Source organism: Raphanus sativus, chromosome 2 (genome assembly GCF_000801105.2).
Source record: "Raphanus sativus cultivar WK10039 chromosome 2, ASM80110v3, whole genome shotgun sequence".
In the NCBI taxonomy this organism is placed as follows: domain Eukaryota; kingdom Viridiplantae; phylum Streptophyta; class Magnoliopsida; order Brassicales; family Brassicaceae; genus Raphanus; species Raphanus sativus.
Genome location: NC_079512.1, coordinates 29204982 through 29223317, shown reverse-complemented (window position 1 = coordinate 29223317; position 18336 = coordinate 29204982). Strand labels below are relative to the sequence as shown.

At 44.5% G+C, this 18336-nt stretch overlaps 4 protein-coding genes across 5 annotated transcripts; 2 read left to right on the top strand and 2 right to left on the bottom strand.

Moving 5' to 3' along the window:
* Positions 1–191: 191 nt before the first annotated feature.
* Positions 192–3590, bottom strand: LOC108842381 (uncharacterized). Of its 2 annotated transcripts, none has more exons than XM_018615277.2 (5): positions 3342–3590; positions 1214–3062; positions 918–1122; positions 639–823; positions 192–547 (listed from the first exon to the last, which is right to left on the bottom strand). In XM_018615277.2, the coding sequence occupies exons 2-5, from the start codon at positions 3054–3056 to the stop codon at positions 459–461; spliced, it is 2322 nt and encodes a 773-aa protein (XP_018470779.2). In that variant the 5' UTR covers positions 3057–3062; positions 3342–3590; the 3' UTR covers positions 192–458. The 2 variants fall into 2 exon arrangements, with proteins under 2 accessions (XP_018470779.2, XP_056858955.1); XM_057002975.1 differs by lacking the exon at positions 3342–3590 and adding an exon at positions 3203–3262.
* Positions 3591–3716: 126 nt separating this feature from the next.
* On the top strand, positions 3717–6040 carry LOC108842382 (uncharacterized). The gene is made up of 7 exons (XM_018615279.2): positions 3717–3877; positions 3970–4179; positions 4244–4319; positions 4406–4501; positions 4771–5290; positions 5375–5510; positions 5612–6040. Exons 2-7 carry the CDS (start codon positions 4063–4065, stop codon positions 5804–5806), a joined length of 1140 nt encoding a protein of 379 aa, XP_018470781.2. The 5' UTR covers positions 3717–3877; positions 3970–4062; the 3' UTR covers positions 5807–6040.
* A 351-nt stretch (positions 6041–6391) lies between these two features.
* Positions 6392–7076, bottom strand: LOC108823410 (60S ribosomal protein L27-3). The gene has a single exon (XM_018596608.2). It carries the CDS (start codon positions 6971–6973, stop codon positions 6566–6568), a length of 408 nt encoding a protein of 135 aa, XP_018452110.1. The 5' UTR covers positions 6974–7076; the 3' UTR covers positions 6392–6565.
* Positions 7077–8637: 1561 nt separating this feature from the next.
* Positions 8638–12511, top strand: LOC108842928 (protein PAT1 homolog 2). The gene is made up of 5 exons (XM_018615979.2): positions 8638–9020; positions 9259–9416; positions 9528–9584; positions 9719–9794; positions 9918–12511. The coding sequence occupies exons 1-5, from the start codon at positions 8960–8962 to the stop codon at positions 11945–11947; spliced, it is 2382 nt and encodes a 793-aa protein (XP_018471481.2). The 5' UTR covers positions 8638–8959; the 3' UTR covers positions 11948–12511.
* The last annotated feature ends 5825 nt before the right edge of the window (positions 12512–18336 follow it).

Genomic DNA, 18336 nt, shown 5'->3' with positions numbered 1-18336 from the left:
CATATTTTTCTCCCAAGGTATCCCATACAAAAGAGCATTTGATGTCCTCCACAATGCCATAACAAGTTTTAAATATATAATTCACGCTCGGAAAATGAATCTAGACTCCGTAAAGGCTCTCTCTGGTCACACAGCAGCATCTCTTCTTTGGTCGTATATATATCCTTAGATTACCAATAAAAATCCATCAATTATGAGAGACATTAGGCATTCTGATTAATAGAACACGGACATTATTTTGTCAAACAATTTTAAAATCTTGGACAGGAACTTGACAGTAAACACCCAAATTCTATGAATCCTAATAATAGGACAATGAATGTTCCCAATGGTAAAAGACTTTGAAAGTACAAATCACAACCTAGGACTACAAACACAACCTTCTCCAGGTGAGTTTTACAAAGAGACGACGACAAGAGGCTTAAACCAACCATACCAAATCTTAAGAGACAGAGACGTCACGTAAATGCCTTCTCTGATGTGTTTTCGTAGTAGCCTTCATCTCTCACTTCCTTTTCTACCTTGAATATCTCTGGATCGTCGAAACCTGTACACACCGTTCTTATATTTCAACATCTTGCAAGTCTTACCAAATAAAAAATAAAAAAATCAGATTGTGTGAGGATAATCTTTTTTACCTGACCCCAAGTTATCTGTTTCATCCATCGTTGGTACAAGTGTCCTCTTAACAGACTCGAGTGACTTCCAGTCCGAACTTCCATTTTCCTCAACACAAGCTTCGTCTCTCGAAACCCATTCTTTAACTACATCCATCCTGCTGTGTGATAATGGATCTATCGTGTCATCTCCGCTTTCAGAATCCCTATAGGAGACAGACACCAGTTAACTCTGTTCTTTTAAACTCCATGGAAACAAATGTTTGGCTGGCAAAGGCGAAAAAGATTTAAGTAACTTACAGTTGTTTGAGGCGCATGTTGTACTGAACAAACACAAGATCGCTGAGCCTTTTTTGCTCAATTGAGTTCTTTGCCTGGTATATTTGTTCAACCGGTATCAGGTTTCTCCTGCATCCAACCGATGAGCTGCACGTCTGACTGAGAATGCGTATTGCAAAGCGTGAGAGGTTCAAGCAGCTTTCTCCATATGTAGACCACCACTCAGCTGAAAAGACCAACCAACCATGTCAAAAAGAGTCAATCGATACAAGTAACAAGAGGAAAAGAGATACATTAGAAGTAAGACTAGACCGAACCAGGAAGCATTGTGTCCCTAGCTCTGATCGCCAAGTTCCTTCCAAAAACTCCAACAGCATTCTTGTAAGAGTTGAGCTCCTTGCTGATCTTATCTTGAGTATCGTGATCAGGAACCAAATTCTCAATGCAGTCAATCGGAAACGAAATGATCTCACTACGCATCTCTTCACTGGCGCTGTAGAAAAACTTGGGATTGAGAAAGAAACTAGCAGCATACAAATGAACATGCTGCTGCTGCTCCCACCATTGATCTATAATCCTCCAGTACACCATGTAATCCTCCTTGTTAACCATATCTCTCTTGATCGCTTCCTTCGCTCGGTACAGTGCTGCATACACATACCCCATCCCAGGCCTCTTCTCAGAACAAGCTATCCTCAAAACCCGTAAAAGAGGACCCACCAAATCGTTCACCATAGCTACAGCCTTCCAAAAGGATTCATCATCGATTGTAGCAGTCATAGCTTCTTTGAAATACACACATTCATTCCACTCTGGTGAAGCAACCATAGCCTGCAGATTGGACTTGAGCTCAGCCATTCTACCCAACGTAGCAAAACCAGTGGCGGATGTGCTAAACAACGGCTGCAAGATATCATTGCCACAAGTGAACTTCCACATCATACTCAAAACATCACTACGGTTGTAAATGAATCTTGTGACAGCTTGAGCACGCTCGATAGTTTCGCTTATCCACCCAATCTTCCCGAACTCCTCCAGCATGTTATCTACGCAATGTGCAGCGCAAGGAACCCAATAGAGAGATCCGTACTCGCCCATCAGCCTTTTCCCAGCAGCAGCGTAGTGATCTTCGTACTTTGTAATCACTTGAACGACATGAGTATTGCCAACTTCTTCAACCACTTCCCTAAGCAGCTCAAACAACTTATCAGCACAAGATAAGATCTCAGACGCGTCCACCGATTTCAGGAAGACTGTCTTTTCAGGACAGTAGACCAAAAAGTTAAGGACTCTAAGGCCTTTATGATCAGAGCTCAACTCCTCGACTAAGATTGAACAGCCAGTCCTCTTCCACATCGCTTTGCACTCTTCAACTTCTTGCATCGTTTCCTCCACACAACTCTTCAGTATCCAGCTTCGAAGATCACCTTGCGTCGGTGCAGACACACCGTATCCTCCAGAGGCAATGGCATCGATCATCGGTTGGAGATTAGTAGAGCTCACCGCATCGAAATCAGCTCCCATACCAAACAGAAACCGTCCCACGGCCATATGAACCGCGTTCTCCCTATCTTTAGAAGCTGCGGGGAGAATGTTCTTCACGCTGCTAATCGCCACGGGGACCAGATTATTGTCCATGTCTGAACCAATCAAGCCACTGTTGTTGCTCCCACTACCATTCTCAAAAAAAGCAGTCTTCTTCCTCCTGTAAGGCCTCTGCTTCGTCCTGCCACCACCCGACACTCCCTCAACTACATCACTACTTCCAGGAGGCGATGTAAACCCGTTGTTGACATCAGACTGAACCACCATCATCATCGGCTCAGCTTCACAAGGAGGCAAAGCAGGCGCAGACAAAGGCAAGGGCGAAGGCTCGGCCGAGCTTGCATGCCGTCTCTTCCTCTGACGCCTCACGGTTCCTTCGATGCACTGCTGCAAGAAGAGCCTGACATCTTCGGGAACCTGGTCGCAGATCACTCCCTGTCCCTTGATACCGGCGAGATGCTCCTTAACCCTAGTGATACCGCCGCCTTTGAACATTTTGCGGCAGTAGAGACACCTCATCTGGAGCCGGTCACCGTACTTGTAGATTTCGCAGTGCTTCCACGCATTGTCTTGCTTCTGAGGTGTGAGAGCTACAGGTTCCAGCTCTGGCTCCATCTTTACCTGAGTTTCATTCGGAAGAAGAAAGAAAAAAAGGAAGAGACTTTGTTAATGGGGTAATGAAGATACAACAAAACTCAGGAACGACAATTGTTTGATTCCAGCTTGTAATCGAGATAACCAAGAAAGATTAAAGCTTTCACCGTAACAACGATCTCAAACGATAGCCAAATAGATTTAAGAATCATTGTAAAACCCCCCATGCAACAAAGGCCAGATTAAACAATTTCGATTAAGACATAAACCGATGTAAGAAGGAAGGGAACAAAAACAAAAACGAACCTTTTTTTTTCTGGTTTGCAGGTTGTGGCCCGGTTACGGAGTAATCGGTTTCGGGGGAAAGAGGGGAGATTCCGGTACAATTGATTCGGTTCTGGAGAAAAGGAAGGTGGAATCAGGCGGAGAAGACGATACCGGAGGAACGGCGGAGAGAATCGGAGGAGGAGATGCAATGTCTGGGGAAATTTGAGGCCGGCCCTTTTAGGGTTAGAAGGGAAAAAAATAGGTTTGGCAGCTTTTCTGGTTTATGATGAGACGAGTTGTCCTCTTATAATTCTACCAAACTCTTTTTTTTCGGTAAAGTTTGTTTTCCGTTTTTTTTTTCTCTACTAAATTACCAAAACGCAGTCGTTTACTTTTAGGGTCTTTTTTTCTTTGTTAAACGAGAACGACATCGTCTGTCTTCTTTTTTCGACTTGGAACGGAACGGAACCTCGTCTTCCTTGTCTGTCTCTGATCTTGTCGCTTGTCTAACGTAGTAGAACAGTGTTGATGTTGGGTTGAGGATGAGGTTTTTGTTTGCTTCAGTTAAATCTTAGGTAAGAGAAAGGTCTTCTTGTCTGAAAAAAAAAGCACCAGAATTTTGATTTTTAAATATTTTAATTAACAGACATTTCTTTTGCTTTCACAGAGGCATTTCGTCGAACATTTGGAAGACGCCTTGTTCTATATAAACCTCTCTCTTTCTCTCTCTCGCGTTGTTACCAACAATCGAATCCTTGAAATGGAAAAGCTTATTGAGAATCATCATTTCGCGACTCATGCTATAGCAGCCTCGGCCTCTGTCTCGCTAGGAACTGCTATAGCTTACCCTCTAGATACCATCAAAACCATCATCCAGGTTCCTTCCTTCTTCTTCTTCTTCCAATTGGAGGGATTGATTGATTGGTGCAATTGAAATGCAGGTTGGTTCAGGACCCAGTAAGAAACTAAGCCCATCTCAAGTCGTCAACAGAGTTTTCCGCTTCTCTGGCTATTCAGGTTTCGCAAAACACTACTCTTTTCGATTTCAATCAATCTGCTTCAGGCAAAAAAAAATTGAGGTATTGTTTGTTTGTGTCATGCAGGTTTGTACAGTGGTCTTGGATGGTTAACTCTAGGAAGAATCTCAGGTGTTGGTGCAAGGTTCGGTGTCTATGAGATTCTCACAGCTTTCTACAAAGGTATCACGCAGACACATGTCTCCTTTCTGCCCTAGTATGTGAGATTCAAGATTAGGTTTTGCATCTACCTCTTCTCACTTGACCCAAGAACATTAGTTGACTTGCACCTTATTGCCATTGGTCATAGATTAGGTCAAGAGTATTCAAATCCATTCATGCCTCTTACATTCGAAGCTGGTTCCTTTCATTACAAAATTTCGATTGAGCGAAACCGTTTTCTTGAAGAATCTAAAGAGTAGTGTTTCTAATTGAACTTCTTTTCGTTCCAGATGGTCGACATGATAACTATGTGCAAGTCAGCGAAGCTGTTCTAGCTGGGATGGTGGGAGGTGCAGCAGAAACAGTGATGACTTCTCCCTTTGAGCTAATCAAAGTCCGACAACAAGTAACCGCTGCTTCACGGGCTCCAAACGCTGCAGCTGCTGCAGAAACCGCACCGGTTGTTTCACCAATGATCAACAAACTGCTAAGAAGATACACTCTCGATGTTAAGTCATTGACGCAAACCGTCAGTCTCTTGTCCGTCTTGAACCATAAACACCCAAACATGGGAGCCGCTTTGCGAGAGTACCCATGGATGATGACTGGAACAGGGAATCCACCATCAGCCATGGATGTTAAGAGACCCCTCGATGTTGCATCACTCGAAGGATGGAGAGCGTTATGGAGGAATCTACGTTCGGGTCTTGTTAGAGATTGTCTTTACGGAGGAGTGTTCTTCGGGACATGGCAGTTTTTTCACGAGGCAATGATTGGTTGGAAAGCTGTCGGCATGAATCCTCTTCCCAGGTACTAAAAAACTCTTTGTTCCACTTTGATCAAAAAGTGTAGCGATGGGTTTTAATGATTTTGCTAAACTTATTGGAACTTCAGTTCTGAAGAAGACGTTGGACCTTTATCTCCGGTAGCTATTAGCATTGCCGCTGGGTTTTCTGGTGCCGTTGCAGCTGCTGCATCTCACAGCTTTGACACAGCAAGAACACGTGCACAGTGTGTAATACTGCCAAAGGTATACATACATAAGACGATCCATCCATAGCGTTTTAACATTATCTTGCAAATGCTCTGTATCTCATTTTCTTTATGTTTGCTTCTAATCCCTTTTGACAGTATACAGCGAAAGAGAGGAAGTTTCTGAAATGGAATAAACCAGGAAAGAGATTAGAGAGATGGACAGGAATCCATCCTACAGACAGAAACCTCCTGTTCCGAGGAATTGGGGTAAGGATGGCAAGAAGCTCTGTTGCATCGACCGTTATCGTCGGAAGCTATTACTTAGCTGTTGATTTATTGGTCCCAAAGTGATAACAGGCGTGCATCACATACAATCTACCTATCCATCCATCTTGAACTGGATAAGACAATCAGATAATATTTTTCTTTTACAGTGTATCCTTCGTTTTGTTACAATGCAATAAAATGTGGAAAATTTGTGTTGGTGCTTCCAATAATAAAATCTTTTGAGGTGAGTACTTGTATTATTAACATTGTAATGTTAACATTCAAGCAACTATAGAATGAGAATGAAATACATTTGCAGTTTCAGTTTCAAAATGATTAAGAACTTATGCACCGTATCAGAATTCAGAACTAGTGACTGAACATATTCTTATGCAAGATAATGAAAACAACAAAAATTTAGATCAAATTTCAATTTTACTACGAATTGGAAGTCGTTTGTTCAACAAATTTGTTACGGTCTACCACAAAGTGGGAGACTTTTGTTAAAGAAATGCAAGATCGATCGTTGTCTAACCGAGATTTAGATCAAAGCTAGATAGAAAAGATCTCTTAGACTCTAACAAAACTAACCAAAACGTAAGCCAGACATTTCTAAAACTCAAATAATCAACACAATCCTGAGCAAATCATTCAACGGAAGCAAAGAGGTAATCAAAATGCAAATAGAGAATCAAATTCCAGAACAGAAATTTCAACAAAAATCTTTCACAATCCAAAACAGGATCCACGCTGTTCTCCATACGAAACTAATAATACGCTGTTTTAAATATCAGATACGAAAATGCAACAACAAAAACGCTTTCTTCCGACAAGAACTCTCCTTCAGAACCTGAGTTTGGTAAAGAACCACCTGTTCTTCCCGGTCTTGAAACGCTCCTCGAGCTTAGCCTTGGCCTCCTTGAGAGCAGCGACCTTCTTGTCCTTCGAAGACAGAGCCTCGAGGGTCGCGACTTCCTTGAGGTCCACGTCGAGGGTGTAACGCGTAGGCATCAGGTGCTGGTAGTTGACGACCTTGATGAAACACTTAACCCTAGATTTCTTGGCCGTCTTCTTCGCCGAGTCCTTGCGGATGACCTTGCTCGGGTACTTCTTGAGTCCGGCGACGAGGCAGTGTCCGTAAGGGCGCTCGCGGTTTCCATCGTCGAAGGAGCGGATGATCACGGCCTTCTTCCCGGCGTATCGGCCTTGGAGGAGGATCACTGCCTTGTTCTGCTTCAGGAACTTCACCATTGTTGCTTCACTTGTTTGTCTAGATCCCTCTTCTTCGTCTTCTTCGTTATCGCCGCTGAAAACCCTAGGTGGCGGATTCAGTGAAAATGCTAGGTTTAATAGTTGATAAAGACACTCGATGGGATGATGAGAGAATGAAAACAAAACCCTAGCCCAGTGGAAATGCTTTGGAGTTGGCCTTTTCGCTTATTAGGCCCATTGGGCTCTAGCTGATGTTACCCATATAACACGGTTCTTTCGTTTTGTTTCTAATGCCTTACGAGACTGTCATCACCTTAGTGTTCTTGAATTGATTTCAGTTAAGGTACGGGGGTGCATCATTTACAACATTTTTCTGATATTCAGTAGCATGGTCATCCCGGATTTGGCATTCCAAACTTATTTTAGAGACATAATATTTGGTAACAAGAGACATTATATTGGGATTTGGCTAAATAAAATGTGTTAATATTTGTCCATAATACTAACTAGTAACACATATATGTGTCTTGCATCTATTTCTAAAACATCACTTATGACGAGAAATCTGGCTCGTAATTTTCTTTTAATGTTTATATATGAATCTAGAATCCATTCTCATACCCAAAAAGAAAAAAAAATCTATAATCCGTTCACAATTTACTCATATATTTTCTTTTAACTTATTCCATTTATACTTGAACCCATGTTCACTCAGCATAATTCGGCCAGGTGTAAGGGTGCGGGTGGCAACTCCAGATCTCTGAAAACCCCTATAAAATTAAGCATCGAGTAGTTTTCGTCAAATTTCAGATTGAAAACTCTTCTTGTACTTGTAGATATAATTAATTATAGTTATGCTTAAATACGTATATAGGTTTATAATTTTAAATTGCATGCTTGACTTTGTAGAGTATACTTATGGACTTTGAATTTAATTCAGATTTAGAATTTCTGATATGACAATTTAAAACTTCACGTGGCCGAGACCGAGTATTCGTGTCCGCGGCAATATATGTTTTCAGTATTTACGCCATATGAGGTCAAACTGAACCGACCGGATGAAATCCATTCACATGGACCATATAACTTGTCACTGCAGTTATGTATTTTAAATTTTGGTCGGCATTTAATTTATTGTTCATCTCCATGAATCTGATTTTTTTATTGGTTGAGTTTAAAGCTAAGTGGGAAAAAACATTTATCGGAATCAAATATAAAAAGGTCATTAAACTATAGAGTTAGTGGTTGTGTTATGTACCTATAAATTACCAAAAACAAAATTCAAATCTATCCAAAACAGTTACATGAAAGGATAAAATAAACATGAACACATCCACTTGGCTTGTAAGTATGTATGGAAAGTGACAAGTAGATGGATTAGGATAGCTTTTCGTAATCAATAAAAATATATTATCATTCTATAATGATAACAAGAATATAGTGCTGATGGAAATTCAAGAAAAGAAAATCGGAAAGTAGAATATTTTACTTTTGATTTTTGTCAACAAAAGAGAATTTGAATTTGACATAAACAATGTTGTGAATATATTTTCATTTAATATAATCAAAAAGGCAAATGGGAACTAGAAAAAAATCATAAAATTTCTTTTTTTTGAAACACAAAATATTTCGTTACTTTTAGTTTTAACTTCACAAAAAAAGAAAGAAAGGATTTATTCGGGGCAAGGTCATGTGTCAATGTTACGCACAGAACAAATATAAAACACTCATCCTTTCCTCTCTCTTCTTTAACCTCTTTCTTTCTTCTTCTTCAGGGAGAGATGATTCCCCCGACTTTCCTATGAAACTCTTTTCTTTTTTTCTTCAATTTCCCCGCAAAATATGGAACTCTAGAAATCTGAACCAAACTCTCACTTTTCTTTTCTTTTGTTTAGCTGTCAACTTGTTTGTTTGACAAGCAGGGCTCAACTCTAGAGCTATAGTTGATTCGATTAAGATTCGCTGGTTTTGTTTTAGCGGGTCTTACGTCTGATTTGTAAACCTTTTTGTGTTTCTTGTGTGTTGATGATGGAGAGATCTGATTCTAGAGATCTTTACTACAACTTAGCTCGAGCTTCTTCATCTAGTGAGTTCCCTTTTCTTTCTCGCTCTACGTGCTTTTCATTCAGATCTAAGTTTTTGTCCTTTCTTCAATGCTTTATGAGTTGAGGAAGTTTTTAACATATTTTCTTTGTGTCAAATTTGAAATAAATAAAGAAACAGAGGATTTATGCTTTACTATGCTCTGTTTTTTATTACAGAACTTTAGTTCTACTTTTATCTCATGTGTCTAATAAAACCGGATCTCTTGTTGTCTTGTGCAGGTAATAATAATAACAGCACACTCTTTGACGCATCTCAATATGAGTTCTTTGGTCAAAGTCTTGAAGAAGTTGAATTGGGAGGTCTTGATGATGATGCCTGTTCTGTTCTCGGACACGCCGATGATGGTGATGGGTATCACTTGTTTGATAAAAGAGAGGTAAATTTTGGATTGACTTCTTTTGATCTGTATGAGAGTTTAACGGTCTTTATAGATGCAAAAAAAAAAAAAATCTGTGTGTTTAATACATCTCTTACTTGTGGTTTTCAGGGTGCAGGTTTGGGATCATTGTCTGAAATGGATGATCTCGCCACAACTTTTGCTAAGGTTTGCTTTTTTTCTTATTCTCTGTTTACAATCATGACATCAATAGTGATAAGAAAACTAAAAGTTGGTTGGTTAATCCTAAAAAAGATATCATTGTAGCTTGTTCTTACACTTTTTGGTTTGATCTTTGGCAGCTAAACAGAGTTGTTTCCGGGCCCAAACACCTTGGAGTCATTGGTGACAGAGGATCAGGTTCCTTTTCAAGGGAAAGTGAGTTTTATTACCTAACTCTTCAATGAATCCTAATATCAAACGTGACATATCTTTTTAAGATATTATTTCTGTTTACCAGCTTTGTTTCTAACATTAGTTTTTTTTTTTTTTAATCTCCAGGTTCTTCTGCAACAGATTGGACACAGGATAACGAGTTCACAAGCTGGTTGGACAACCAGCACACGCTTGAAGAACAAGCACATGAACCTAGCTGGGCTTCACATCCACATTCATCAGCTAACTCAAACTCCTTGCACAGAACATCCTCATATCCTCAGCAGCAAGCACAGCTGCAGCACTACAGCAGCGAACCGATCATCGTACCGGAATCTACCTTCACCTCTTTTCCTTCCCCTGGAAACAGAGCTCAACAATCTTCACCGAGCCATATTCACCGCGCTCCTTCTCTTCCCGGTAGCAGCCAGCTAAACCTCCCCGCACCGAACAGCTCTGCTTTCCATCTTTCACATGGACCGCCGCACTACAATAGTAGTAACTTGGCTAGGTACGCCTCATGCGGTCCTACTCTTGGTAACAACACGGTGCAACCTCCTCCTCCTCACTGGGTTACTGACCCCGGCCTTCTTCTTCTGCACGGCGATCGCTCCGGACTGTTACACAGTCTTGTCCAACAGCAACAACAGCAGCAGCAGCAACTCCAGCTCCCTCCTCGGAATGGTTTCGCATCACAACAACAGCTGATCTCTCTTCAGCAGAGACAACAATCTCTAGCGCATCTCGCCGCGTTACAGTCCCAGCTGTACAGCTCATGCCCTTCCCCATCCCGCGAAGCAAGGGAACACAAACACAAGCCGTCTCACAGGAGCCGAAAGAACAGAAGCAGCAGCGGAGGAAGCGGCCTCCTCTCCCAACAGGCATCTCTCTCCAGCCAGAAAAGCGAGACCGGACTTCAGTTCAGATCGAAGTACATGACGTCAGAAGAGATCGAGAGCATCCTCAAGATGCAGCACTCCAACTCCCACAGCAGCGACCCTTACGTCAACGATTATTACCACCAAGCTCGGCTTGCTAAAAAGTCTTCAAAGACTCTCTTCTGTCCTTCTCATCTGAAGGACCACCACCACAACCACTCTCGGTCTCGTAATAGTACTAGTAGCTCGGATCAGCAGCCGCAAGTCCACGTGGACGCTCTTGGAAAGATCAATCTTCCTTACGTTTGCAGGCCACGCGCTTTACTAGAGGTTGTTGACTCACCTCCTCGTGGAAGGTCTCATCTGGAGGAGGAACCTCTCGTTGCGGCTAGAGTCACAATCGAAGATGCTTTCGGAGTTCTTATAGATATAGTCGACGTCGACAGGACTCTCCAGTGCAACCGTCCGCAAGACGGTGGCGGCTCTCAGCTCGTGAGGAAGCGTCAGCTCCTCCTAGAAGGCTTAGCAACTTCTCTCCAGCTCGTCGATCCCTTCAAAAACAAAACCGGTTTGACCTCAAAGGACGATATCGTCTTTCTACGCATAGCGACGCTTCCCAAGGGGAAGAAGCTGCTCGCAAAGTATATACAGCTTCTTGTCCCCGGTACTGAGATCGCTCGTGTTGTCTGCATGGCTGTGTTTCGCCACCTCAGGTTTTTATTCGGTGGTTTACCTTCGGATGCTAGTGCAGCGCAGACAGTAGGTAACCTTGCTAAAGCGGTTACCGTCTGTGTCCAAGCGATGGATCTGCGAGCGCTGAGCGCTTGTCTCGCGGCTGTTGTCTGTTCCTCGGAGCAGCCGCCTCTCAGGCCTATAGGAAGCCCTTCGGGGGATGGAGCGTCGGTTGTGTTGGTGTCTCTTCTCGAGAGAGCTGCTGCTGATGAAGTTGTGAAGAACTCGAACGGTGGACTGTGGAGAGCCTCGTTTGATGAGTTCTTCGTGCTGCTTACGAAATATTGCAGGAGCAAGTATGAGACGATACATGGTCAGAAGCAGGAGAATGCTGCAGCAGCTGCTGGTGATGTGTTGGAGGTAGCTATAAAGAGGGAGATGCCTGCTGAGCTTTTGCGTGCGAGCTTGCGTCATACGAGTGAAGAGCAGCGGAACTTTTTGCTCAACTTTGGTCGTAAAGCTTCTTCTTCACAGGCGCCTGTGAGCGAGTTGACAACCGGTACTGCAAGGGGTGGACAGGTTAACTCTGAGTCTGTCAGGGCTTAACTTTAACCATATATAGGAAAGAACCTGGGCGGGGGGCTGTATGAATCTTTCACAGGGGTTCAGGTGATAAATGTTGTTTACTTATTTTAGATTGTGCGTTTTAGATCTCTTTAAACTTGTTATGGTTGATGTGGGAAAGAAACATTGAAGTGGGAGTTGGTAAAACATAAGTGAAATCCTGGGAAGAGCTGTGTTTTTTGGTGCTCTGGCTCCTACATGTACGTAGGGCTCATTAGGGTTTGGAAGGAGACTAGTGTTTGCGACTCTGTACAGACTGATGGTGAATGGTGATGAGCAAGATGATGATGATGGTTTGATGTGTGCGGGAGCTAAGAGGCCTTTTGTTGTCTTAGCTCCTTGTGGGTCTGTGTTGAAATATGTGCATTGTGTAACAGTAAGGAACGCATAGTCTTTTCTTTTTCTGAAATGTTGTTTCTGTTGAACCAATGAACCATGTTTCGAATCTCCGGTTGGTACACGTCACTAGGTCGTATGTATCTGGATAGAGGCTAATTCGAAATGTGTTATATTTTCTTAAGAAGTTGGAAAGTTTAAAATGTTTTACCGCTTACGCCTTACGCAAACCTTTGTAGTTATATATCGTACAAAAGGGTAAGCTCATTGTCACGGACTGATTTCTTCACAGCAATCAGGACGTGCGGCATTAGCAGCTTTCACCCTTGTGATTTGCTAAGTCAGTCTTTCGGAAACTGATCAGTACTTAGAGAGAGAGTGATGGACGTTTTTAAGAGAGAAGGCAGAGCTTTTGAAGTGTTTTTCTATTATGAACTGAATGAATTTTACAATGAGGCTTCACCCCCTTATATACACATTCACCTTCTCAACGGACGGTGCAGATCAAACCGATCTAACGGTTGAGATCTTTTCTCTACTATGAAGTAACTTCAACATGAAGTACTTCATTCTTAAGATACTTCTTCCTTAAGTATTCTACAACCTTCCACATTCTTCTTAATATTATTTTATACTTAGATATTTTACAAAAGCTTAGGACTTAAGAAAATACTAAGTAAAGTCGGTTTAAACCTCCCGGTTCCGACCCATACTGCTTCAAAAGTTGGGGCGTGACATCCTCCCCCACCTATGCCGGTGACGCCCTCGTCGCCGTGTATGTCTTCAGTGCCTCCCGGAATTGCCATAAGTCCTCTTCCGGTTCCCATGTTGCTTCTGCTTCCGGTAGTCCCTTCCATTTGATCAGAAAATGGGTCTGTCTCGGAACTCCTTGCTTCCTGACCTCTTTGGACGCCAATATCTCCTTAATATCCTTATCATAGGATTTGGTCATGACTGGTGGAGCTCGAGTCGAAACACCTCTGTCTCGATCAGCTTCGTCCGCATGGTAAGGCTTCAGCATGCTTACGTGAAAAACCGGATGGATTTTCAATGTATCTGGCAGGTTCAGTCGGTAGGACACCTTTCCCACCTTCCCAACTACCTCGAACGGCCCTTCGTACCTCCTGATCAAGCCTTTGTGTAGGCTTCGAAATGCCTTGAACTGTTGTGGCAGCAGCTTGACAAGTACAAGATTGCCCAATGAGTACTCTGAAGGCCGTCTCTTCTCATCTGCCCACTTCTTCATCCGCTTACGGGACTTTTCCAAACATACTCGAGCTTGATCAGCATGTTCCTCCCATTGCTTGACCATGATAACCGCTCCTGGACTTCTCCCCTCAGTCCCTGGCGCAGCCAAAGTATGTGGAGTCAAAGGTTGTTGTCCCGTTGCAAGCTCGAACGGACTGCGTCCTGTCGCCTCGCTGCGTTGAAGGTTGTAAGAGAACTGGGCTATGTCCAACAACTTTGCCCAGTCTCTCTGGTTGGCGCTGACAAAGTGTCGGAGATAACATTCCAACAAGGCATTCACCCGCTCGGTCTGCCCATCAGATTGTGGGTGAAAGCTCGTTGAAAAGTTAAGTTCTGTTCCAAGCATCTTGAACAGCTCCGTCCACAAACGCCCAGTGAACCGGGGATCCCGATCACTCACAATGTTCCGCGGAAGTCCCCATAGCTTCACCACGTTCTTGAAGAACGCCCTTGCTGCCTCCTCCGCGGTACAGTCCCGGTCGCATGCCACGAACGTCCCATACTTAGAGAAACGATCCACTATCACCATGATGGATCCGAATCCTTCAGACTTAGGCAGTGCGCTGATAAAGTTTAAAGAAACCGAATCCCAAGGTCTCTCTGGGATAGGAAGTGGCTGCAGCAATCCTGCGGACTGCTTGTTCTCCGTCTTGTCCTGCTGGCATACAAGACAAGTCTTCACATATAGCTCCACGGTATCCCTCATCCGTGGCCAGTAGTAACCCGCTTCGACAAGTGCCATCGTCCGCTTCTGTCCTGGATGTCCCGCCCATCGGATATCATGGCACTCCCTAATGATATCTTGTCGCAAACTCTCCCATTTCGGGACATAGAGTCGACGACCTTTGGTGTAGAGTAGCCCGTCCTCTACCCAAAACCGATGCACCTTTCCTTCATTGGATAGCTTCACTAACTCCTTGGCAACTTGATCACGTTCCAGACCCTCCCGGATACGAGCCATAATGGTCCCCTCGACTTGGCTCATCGCTGCCAGCTCCGCTTTCCTACTTAGTGCATCCGCTACAACATTCACCTTTCCTGGCTTGTACTCCAAGGTGTAATCGAACTCAGCCAGGAAGTCTTGCCATCTTGCATGTTTAGGAGACAACTTCTTTTGGGTTTGGAAGTAACTGGTCGCCACGTTTTCCGTCTTGACCGAGAAATGCGATCCCAGAAGACAGTGTCTCCAGACTCGCAAGCAATGGACTATGGCGGTCATTTCCTTTTCTTGAACCGTGTACCGCCGTTCAGTATCATTAAGCTTGCGACTCTCAAAGGCAATAGGATGTCCATTCTGCATCAGCACTCCTCCGATGGCAAAGTCGGAGGCATCCGTGTGTAACTCGAAAGGAAGACTGAAATCGGGTAAGGCAAGGACGGGTTCTTGACTCACCGCATCTTTGTTCCTCGAAGGCTTCTTGGCAACGTTGGGACCAATCCCATGTCTTCCCCTTCTTGAGAAGGTCCGTTAGTGGTGCCGCCTTCCTTGAATATCCCTCGATGAACCGACGATAATAGTTGACCAGACCAAGGAATGATCGCAACTCCGTCACCTTGGTCGGGGCCTCCCACTCCGTAATCGCCCTAACCTTTGGTTCATCCATCTTCAGTTTCCTGTGCCCGATGACATGGCCAAGGAACTGAACTTCTTCAGTGGCAAACGTGCACTTCTCCCTCTTTACGAACAGCTCGTTCTCTCGGAGAACCCGAAAAACTGTCCGCAGGTGCTCTACATGCTCCTCCATCGAGTTGCTGTAGATGACTATATCGTCTAAGTATGCCACCACGAATCGATCCAAGTAGGGCTGTAGGATCTGGTTCATAAGGGTGCAAAACGTGGCTGGGGCGTTCGTAAGACCAAATGGCATCACCAACCACTCGAACGACCCATACCGAGTTATGCACGCAGTCTTCGGCTCATCTCCATCCGCTATCCGGACTTGATAGTACCCCTTCTGTAAGTCCATCTTTGTATAGACCTTTGCCCCTCCAAGTCTATCGAATAGATCCGCGATCAATGGGATAGGATAGCGGTTCTTGATCGTCACCTTGTTAAGTGCCCGGTAGTCCACACACATTCTCAACGAACCATCGTGCTTCTTCTGGAACAGAACCGGTGCGCCGTAAGGTGCCTTCGACGGTCTCAGCTTCCCCGTCGATAACAACTCATCGAGCTGTTTCCTCAACTCCTCCAGCTCGGTTGGAGCCATCCTATAAGGCGCCATAGATGGTGGTTTGGCTCCTTGCTCCAACTCGATCTGATGGTCCACCTCCCTCCTTGGTGGTAACTTCTCGGGAAATTTAGCCGGCATCACGTCCTTATTCTCTTCAAGGACCGCCTCGATGGCTTGTGGGATAGGCTCAACGTTCTTGGACTCTTCCTCCATCTTCATCATAGCCAAAAACGTGGGCTCTCCCTTCTTCACCCTCTTGGTGAGTTGCATCGCCGACAATTGCTTCATCCCGTCAGTTTTCTCTTCTAAGGCTGGAATCATGCATGGTGATCCCTTCTCGAGAACACACACCGAGCTCAACACTGGCATGGGTATGACTTGGACTTGTCTCATGAAGTCCATTCCCAATACCACCTCAAAATCATCCATGGGTATAACTGAGAAGTTCACCGGACCACTCCAGCTTCCCAGCTTCATCTCGACCCCTCGAGCAATCCCATTGACGGGTTGAGCCTTGGCATTCACCACCTTCATCCAACCATCCTTCTTGGACCACTTGACACCAAGTCTCACAGCTTCGTCTATTGCCATGAAGTTGTGAGTGGCGTCCGTGTCCACCATTACTCGGGTTTGTTTACCGTTGATCCGAGCCTCAACGTACATCAGCCCCTTGCTCGTTGACTTTACCACCGGGTTAGCCTTCAGGGCGTTCAGCAGCTGCAACGACCCCATCTTTCCCGATTCCTCTTCTGGAGTCTCGGTCTCCCGACTCTCCATGATAGCCGATAAGGATCCCATCTTTGGACAGTCCTTCATCGCATGTGGCCCCTTGCAGACAAAGCATCCTCCCTTAGGAACAAAGAACTTCTTTCTCGCTTCAAAATCCTCCCGACGCGCACCCCTCTCAAAACTTCTTGAGGTGGATGGTCGAGCCGTGTCCCGTCTTGCTCCCCCACCTTTAGCTCCGCCCTGCTCCTTCTTCTTATAGGACTCGGACGAGCCAGAAGTGCGGAAGTCAGTCAAGGACTCAGCTACCGCAATCGCTTCATCGACGGTTGTAACGCCCCTGCGCTGCAACTCTTGTTTGGCCCAAGATTGCAGTCCGTCGGTGAAGTAGAACACAAGATCTTCAGCGGTCATGCTCATGATCTGAAGCATGAGAGTCGTGAACTCCTTCACATAGTCCCGGATCGAGCCTCGTTGTCGAAGTTCCCTCAACTTCTTCCGGGCTTCATACACGACATTCTCCGGGTAGAATTGCCGCTTAAGTTCCCTCTTGAAATCATTCCAAGTATCGATATGGCAGGTGCCTTGTTCGATCTCAGAATGTTTCCTTCGCCACCACAGCATAGCCGTGTCTGTGAGATATGACGTCGCAGCCTTCACCTTCGCATTCTCATTCACCACGTTGAGATTGTCGAAGTATATCTCCATTTGCCAAAGGAAATTCTCGACCTCCTTAGCATCCCTCACACCGTTGAACCGGTTTGGCTTCGGAAAGTCAACCTTGCCAGGACTGGTTCCTCCAACGGCTTCGGCATTCACGCTTGCCCTCTTGACCAGCGTGATGTCTTCCTCCATGGCAGTAAAGCGTGCTTTCATCCCCTCGATGTCATCACGCAAAGCCTGGATAGATCCTGTCACCAACTCCTCGAGTCGAATGAACCGAGTGTCCAAATCGGCAGCATTTTGCTTCACTTCCTCAAGCCCACCGAACACAACACCCTCCAGCTCTGTGACGGTATGCTCGACCCTTTCGAGCTTATTACTCAGTTCCCCCACATCATTACTCAACACCTCACGAGAAACACTCTTCTCCCGCTGGGTGCCAGCACGTGTGGCCGTAGCCTCCCTTCCGCGCTCCTCTACGCCGGACTGCGAGCTCGCTTCTTTTTGCTTATCTCCCTTAGCCATCTTCTTCACTCGGACAGAGTCTCCCCTTGTCTGGATCGTAACTCAGCTCTGATACCAACTGTCACGGACTGATTTCTTCACAGCAATCAGGACGTGCGGCCTTAGCAGCTTTCACCCTTGTGATTTGCTAAGTCAGCCTTTCGGAAACTGATCAGTACTTAGAGAGAGAGTGATGGACGTTTTTAAGAGAGAATGCAGAGCTTTTGAAGTGTTTTTCTATTATGAACTGAATGAATTTTACAATGAGGCTCCCCTTATATACACATTCACCTCCTCAACGGACGGTGCAGATCAAACCGATCTAACGGTTGAGATCTTTTCCCTACTATGAAGTAACTTCAACATGAAGTACTTCATCCTTAAGATACTTCTTCCTTAAGTATTCTACAACCTTCTACATTCTTCTTAATATTATTTTATACTTAGATATTTTACAAAAGCTTAGGACTTAAGAAAATACTAAGTAAAGTCGGTTTAAACCTCCCGGATTCCGACCCATACTGCTTCAAAAGTTGGGTCGTGACATCATCCTCCCAAGTACAAAAAACTATGGATCTCTTGTGGGACAAGTCCCTGTTGGTGGGACTCTGTGGAGCTGATGGTAATTCGTAGTCTCAATCGCACACATGGTTAAAAGGAAGTGGTAGGAGTTAAGCCACGTGAAGCATGTCCTTCTCAAGTTTTGCCATTTGCTCACAT

Excerpts from the sequence above, each read along its gene's own strand:
- LOC108823410 (XM_018596608.2), bottom strand. The coding sequence starts at position 6,973 with ATGGTGAAGTTCCTGAAGCAGAACAAGGCAGTGATCCTCCTCCAAGGC.
- LOC108842382 (XM_018615279.2), top strand. The coding sequence starts at position 4,063 with ATGGAAAAGCTTATTGAGAATCATCATTTCGCGACTCATGCTATAGCA. Across the intron at positions 4,502-4,770 it reads TCTCACAGCTTTCTACAAAG|ATGGTCGACATGATAACTAT; the intron begins GTATCACGCAGA and ends TTTTCGTTCCAG. Across the intron at positions 5,511-5,611 it reads AGTGTGTAATACTGCCAAAG|TATACAGCGAAAGAGAGGAA; the intron begins GTATACATACAT and ends CCCTTTTGACAG.
- LOC108842381 (XM_057002975.1), bottom strand. The coding sequence starts at position 3,262 with ATGGGGGGTTTTACAATGATTCTTAAATCTATTTGGCTATCGTTTGAG. Across the intron at positions 824-917 it reads AACATGCGCCTCAAACAACT|GGATTCTGAAAGCGGAGATG; the intron begins GTAAGTTACTTA and ends TGTCTCCTATAG. Across the intron at positions 548-638 it reads AACAGATAACTTGGGGTCAG|GTTTCGACGATCCAGAGATA; the intron begins GTAAAAAAGATT and ends CGGTGTGTACAG.
- LOC108842928 (XM_018615979.2), top strand. The coding sequence starts at position 8,960 with ATGATGGAGAGATCTGATTCTAGAGATCTTTACTACAACTTAGCTCGA. Across the intron at positions 9,021-9,258 it reads AGCTCGAGCTTCTTCATCTA|GTAATAATAATAACAGCACA; the intron begins GTGAGTTCCCTT and ends TGTCTTGTGCAG. Across the intron at positions 9,417-9,527 it reads ACTTGTTTGATAAAAGAGAG|GGTGCAGGTTTGGGATCATT; the intron begins GTAAATTTTGGA and ends TGTGGTTTTCAG.